Source organism: Bidens hawaiensis, unplaced genomic scaffold (assembly GCF_021521415.1).
Source record: "Bidens hawaiensis isolate Kalapana, Puna unplaced genomic scaffold, B.hawaiensis_p1.1 tig00114593_1, whole genome shotgun sequence".
NCBI classification, from domain to species: domain Eukaryota; kingdom Viridiplantae; phylum Streptophyta; class Magnoliopsida; order Asterales; family Asteraceae; genus Bidens; species Bidens hawaiensis.
The window spans coordinates 1-5493 of NW_027504797.1; the positions used below are offsets into that span (position 1 = coordinate 1).

Consider the following 5493-nt stretch of genomic DNA (forward strand, 5'->3'; position numbering starts at 1 on the left):
CGCAAAATAAATTTTCGGGACCTTTTTTTTTAAGTTTTTTTTTCACTTTTTTTTATTTTTTTTTATATAACTTTTTTTTCGTTTTTTTCTATTTTTAATTTTTATTATTATTTTTTTATAGATTTTTTTTCACTTTTTTTTTTATTTTTTTTAATAAATTTAAAAACGTCAGTTTCCCATCCCCACACTTAAATTTCGCATTGTCCTCAATGGAAGAAAGGAAAAAGACAAAAATAAAGCGAAAATAAAATAAAATAAAATAAAACAAAGCATAAAGAAAATGGAATGACTCCCCTGGTAATATGGCAATGATATGTGTATGTCATGTTCCAATAAAGCGACCGTATAGCATTTCATTCGCGGCCGCAGCTTTTGGGTGCCCTCTACAATCAAATAAGCTCAGAACGCCCCCGTCCAAATGGAGATTGAGTATGAACGAAAGTATCCAAACCTGCAACACAAAGCTCAAAACACTCAAAGCAGACATCAAACAAACTCTAAAAACTTAAAACAAACTCAAAATAAAATAATAATAATAATAATAATAATAACAATAATAATAATAATAATAGACTAAATAAAAATATTATACAGACTCTACACTCGGGTATTTCCCGAGGCCTATCCCTATCAAGCAATCAAAGTAGGGATGTCGAGGAGAAATACATCTTCCTCAACCGAATCAGCCGGCCCACCGATATAATGCTTTAACCTATGGTCGTTCACCTTCCAAGCTCTCCCCTCATGATCAACTAACTCAACTGCACCATGCGGGAATGCTGCCTTCACTGTATACGGACCAACCCATCTCGATCTAAGCTTACCTGGAAATAACTTCATATGGGAATTATAAACCAATACCCTATCCCCACACTTGAACTCTTTCAGATTCTTCAACTTTCTATCGTGCAACGCCTTCGTACGCTCCTTATAACTCCATGATCTCGCATACGCCTCATCTTTTAGCTCCTCTACCTCATGAATTTGGAGATACCGGTTTTTCACAGCTTGGGTCAAGTCAAGATTAACGGATCTCAACGCCCAATATGCTCTATGCTCTAACTCAACCGGTAGATGGCACGCTTTCCCGTAAACCATCCTAAAGGGCATGGTCCCAATAGGCGTTTTAAATGCTGTGCGGAAAACCCATAGTGCATCATCCAACTTGTCAGACTAGTCCTTTCGGTTCTTGCTGACAGCTTTCTCTAGAATTCGCTTCACTCCTCAGTTTGCATTTTCCACTTGCCCGCTTGTCTGTGGATGATAGGCGGTGGACAATCGATGGGTGACCCCATATCGTGCCAACACCTTCTCCATCTAGGCATTACAGAAATGTGTGCCCCTATCACTGATCAAGGCCTTGGGAGTACCAAACCTACTTAACAACTTCTTCAAGAATCCCACTACAACTCGGGCGTCGTTAGTGGGCAAGGCTTGAGCCTCAACCCACTTGGAGAACCATCGGTTCCCTCAAACATCAAAAACCTCACAAACCTGAATAGGGTTTTGGGGCATCTCATTACGGGATGAGATGTTACCAGTGCGCTGACATGCGCCACACTGTCTTCGTGTGCGTCTTTGAAAATCGATGGCCAATAAAAGCCGGAATCTAGAACTTTCCTAGCGGTGGAAGACGAACCATGGTGGCCTCCAGTTAAACCCTCATGACAACGCCTAAGAATCTCACGGCTCTCTTCCCTACTCACACACCTCCTCAAAACTCTATCGGCGCCTACACGAAACAAATACGGCGCATCCCATATGTAGTGACGGGCGTCTGCAAAAAACTTCCTTCTCTGCTGATAACTCATGCCCTTGATCACTACTCCTTTGGCCAGATAATTCACAATGTCGGAGAACCATGGCAGACCCTCCTCTTCAGCACTTACGTACAACACTGGCTCTCTCTCAAATCTCACTCTCACCATCATCAACGACTCATGGGGAAATTTATCCCCGACGGCATCCTCTCTAATCTGCTCTCTCTTTAGATCCTCCAGACGTGATAGGTGATCCGCAGCTACATTCTTCGCTCCATTTTTATCTCTAATCTCAATATCAAACTCGGAAAGCAAGAGAATCCATCGTATCAGGTGAGGCTTGGCATCTTTCTTAGCGAAAAGGTATCGCAATGCCGCATGATCACTATAAACGATGGTTTTGGACAGCACGAGATAAGAACGAAATTTGTCGAACGCGAAAACCACTGCTAGAAGCTTTTTCTTGGTAGTCGTGTAATTCTCCTGAGCATCATTGAGGGTCTTACTCGCGTAATAGATAGGATGGGAGTGCTTGTCCTTCCGCTGACCTAAAACAGCCCCGACTAAAAAATCACTAGCGTCGCACATGAGCTCGAAGGGTAAGCTCCAGTCGGGTGCTACTAATATAGGGGCGTTAACCAACTGCCCCTTGAGAAACTCAAACGCCTTCAGACAATCAGCATTGAAGTCGAATGCGACGTCCTTCTCTAGAAGGCGAGTCATGGGTCGGGTGATCTTAGAAAAATCTCTAATGAACCTATGATAAAAACCCGCATGCCCGAGAAAACTACGAACGGATTTCACACTAGTCGGTGGAGGAAGTCTACTGATGGTGTCAATTTTAGCTCTGTCAACCTCAATACCGTCTAGCGAAATCTTGTGCCCGAGCACAATGCCTTCAGTCACCATGATGTGGCACTTCTCCCAGTTCAACATTAACTTAGTCTCTATGCACCGCTTCATCATCCTCTCAAGATTAGAAAGACATTGATCGAATGAGTCCCCGTATACCGAAAAATCATCCATGAAAACCTCCATGGAACTCTCGATCATGTTCTGGAATATCGCTACACTGCAACGCTGGAAAGTAGCCGGAGCATTACATAACCCGAAAGGCATACGTTTGTACGTGAAGGTACCGTATGGGCATGTAAAAGTGGTCTTTTCCTGATCCTCATGTGCGACCGGGATCTGGAAATAACCTGAAAATCCATCAAGAAAACAGTAAAACTGTCGCCCTGACAGACGCTCCAACATCTTATCGATGAACGGAAGAGGAAAATGGTCTTTCCTAGTTGCGTCGTTAAGCCTCCTATAGTCTAAGCACACCCGCCAACCTGTGACTGTCCTAGTCGGAATAAGCTCGTTACATTCGTTAGTGACAACTATCATCCCTCCCTTTTTAGGGACGACCTGAACGGGACTCGCCCATGAAGAATCGGAGATGGGATAGATCATACCTGCGTCGAGAAGTTTGATAACCTCCTTTTTGACCACCTCCGACATGTTAGGGTTGAGCCTCCTCTGAGGTTGGATTACAGGCTTGTACTCATCCTCCATGAGTATCCTGTGCGTGCAAAAGTTCGGGCTGATGCCCTTAATGTCCATAAGTTTCCACGCAATAGCTTGCTTGTGTGCCTTGAGCACATCAACCAACCTCGATTTCTCATCATCCGTCAACTGAGAAGAAATGATGACGGGTAAATCGGAATCACCGTCCAAGAAAGCATACTCCAAATGAGGAGGTAGCTCTTTAAGCTCGAGGGACGGTGGTGCCTCAATCGATGGTCTCTCCTTTGTTCCCTCGGTGCTATCGGCAACCGTGAATACCTCGGGGTATTCAGGAGGTGAGCCAACAAGAATGATCAAGTCGTGCTCCGGGGGAACATCAACCTCATCCTCCTGATTGAGCAAGTCTGCTCCAAAGATGTAGTCAAGGCATCGCTCAAACTGAGATATGAACGTGTCAAGAAAGTAAACGGAATCGTCCTGACTACTAGAGTTCCTCATTGATTTGACGACATCGAAGGTGACGTTCTCCTCCCCTACACGAAGTGTAATTTTGCCGTCAAAGACGTAAATAAGCGCTTTAGCAGTACGCAGGAAGGGTCGTCCCAAAATGAGTGGGACCTGATCGTCAGCCTCCATGTCAAGAATAACAAAGTCCACGGGAAAAACGAATATATCGACTTTAACGAGTACGTTTTCCACAATTCCCCGCGGATATTTGACCGAGCGGTCGGCCAAGGATAAACTCATGCGCGTCAGAACTGGCTCGCCAAGGTCTAGCTTTTTATAGAGAGAATATGGCATCAGATTTATGCTAGCACCTAAATTGGCCAACGCGTAGCTCTCAGTCGAGCTGCCAAACAAATACGGAATCGTGAAGTGTCCCGGGTCTGCTAATTTCTCCGGCAGCTTGTTCTGGACTACCGCAGAGCATCCTTCATTGAGACAAACTGTCGAAAGCCCCTCCAGCTTCCTCTTATTCGAAAGAAGATCTTTTAAGAATTTGGCATATTTAGGCATATGCTGGAGTGCCTCAACAAATGGAAGATTGATTTTTAACTTTTTAAACATGTCCAAGAAATGTCCATATTCATGTGCATACTTCTACCGCAAAAGACGAGCAGGATACGGAACGCGAGTAAGATCGACTTCCGGACTCTTCTTATCTTCAATCTTCTTCTCATCAACTTTCTCTGTGGGAGACTCACCGTTTGACGCGGTACTTGCTGGTACTCACCTCTCGTGCGCCCTCACAGGAGTCTCCATCTCTGTCTCCTCGTCCACCGACTCCTCATCATCTGCCGGCGACTGCTCTCGATCACCTCCTCTGCCACTACGGGTGGTCACCGCCTTCAACTGTTCCTTTGGGTTAAGCTCTGTGTTGCCCTGAAATGCTCCGACCTGCTTATTAGGTAGCATCTGCTTCATCATCTCATCCACCTTTCGAGACATCTCCAAAAATGACGACTGCTGGTTCTTCAATAGGGTGTCGTGCTCAGCCAGTCTCTGTTGTGTGTTATTATCTCTGTCAATAAGGTGGGAAAGCATCGTAGATTGATTAGTTAGAAAATCCTTAAGATCCGGATCCATACGCTACTCTTCCCCGCACTCGAACTTCCTACTGCCTCTGGGTCACAAACATGCTCCTGCCTCTGCTGAAAACCATGAGCATTACCTCCTGACCTCCAACCATAGTTGGAGTTATTTCTCCATCCTGAGTTACCGTAGGCATTCGCTCCTCGATTCTGATTACCCAATTAGTCCACCTTCTCCTGTTGATCGACCGGACAATCAACTGTATTGTGCCCTCCGCGACAGATTTCGCATTTCTGAGCGATCTTCTTCAACTCTCGGATATCCTTCTGCATTGCCTCTAAGGCAGCCGCGATTGTAGTATCAATAGAGACCTGATAGATGCCTCGAGAGGAAGAGGTGGTGGTTTTAGAAGAACCTCGGGCGGACGGCTCCTGCTGATCGGCTAGGGCGAAACTCTCAAACAACGACTCACACTCATCTATATCCAGCTTCTCTAACATGTTTCCTCCAGCTGATATATTGAATCTCTTCTGCATCTCAAAGGTCAACCCGTTATAGAAGTTTTCGACTACAGCCCATTCGAGTGGACCATGCTGGGGACACCTACTAAGCAGATTCTGGAACCTTTCCCAAGCCAAATGGTATGGCTCGTCAGGTTTCATACGAAAGGACCAGATATGATCACGAA

At 45.1% G+C, this 5493-nt stretch overlaps 2 protein-coding genes across 2 annotated transcripts; both read right to left on the minus strand.

The window, feature by feature from the left end:
• Positions 1 to 630: 630 nt before the first annotated feature.
• Positions 631 to 1110, minus strand: LOC143608258 (uncharacterized). Its single transcript, XM_077083355.1, has one exon. It carries the CDS (start codon positions 1108 to 1110, stop codon positions 631 to 633), a length of 480 nt encoding a protein of 159 aa, XP_076939470.1.
• Positions 1111 to 1224: 114 nt separating this feature from the next.
• LOC143608259 (uncharacterized) lies at positions 1225 to 4289 on the minus strand. Its single transcript, XM_077083356.1, has 4 exons — positions 3300 to 4289; positions 2616 to 2840; positions 1539 to 2495; positions 1225 to 1317 (listed from the first exon to the last, which is right to left on the minus strand). The coding sequence occupies exons 1-4, from the start codon at positions 4287 to 4289 to the stop codon at positions 1225 to 1227; spliced, it is 2265 nt and encodes a 754-aa protein (XP_076939471.1).
• Between the last annotated feature and the right edge of the window lie 1204 nt (positions 4290 to 5493).

What these genes read in the sequence shown, in the direction of transcription:
- LOC143608259 (XM_077083356.1), bottom strand. Translation starts at nt 4,289, where the DNA reads ATGCCTAAATATGCCAAATTCTTAAAAGATCTTCTTTCGAATAAGAGG. An exon ending in TGGAGGATGAGTACAAGCCT is followed by an intron (nt 2,841 to 3,299) that starts GTAATCCAACCT and finishes GCTACTTTCCAG; the next exon opens with CGTTGCAGTGTAGCGATATT. An exon ending in TGGCGCATGTCAGCGCACTG is followed by an intron (nt 1,318 to 1,538) that starts GTAACATCTCAT and finishes TGTAATGCCTAG; the next exon opens with ATGGAGAAGGTGTTGGCACG.
- LOC143608258 (XM_077083355.1), bottom strand. Translation starts at nt 1,110, where the DNA reads ATGCCCTTTAGGATGGTTTACGGGAAAGCGTGCCATCTACCGGTTGAG.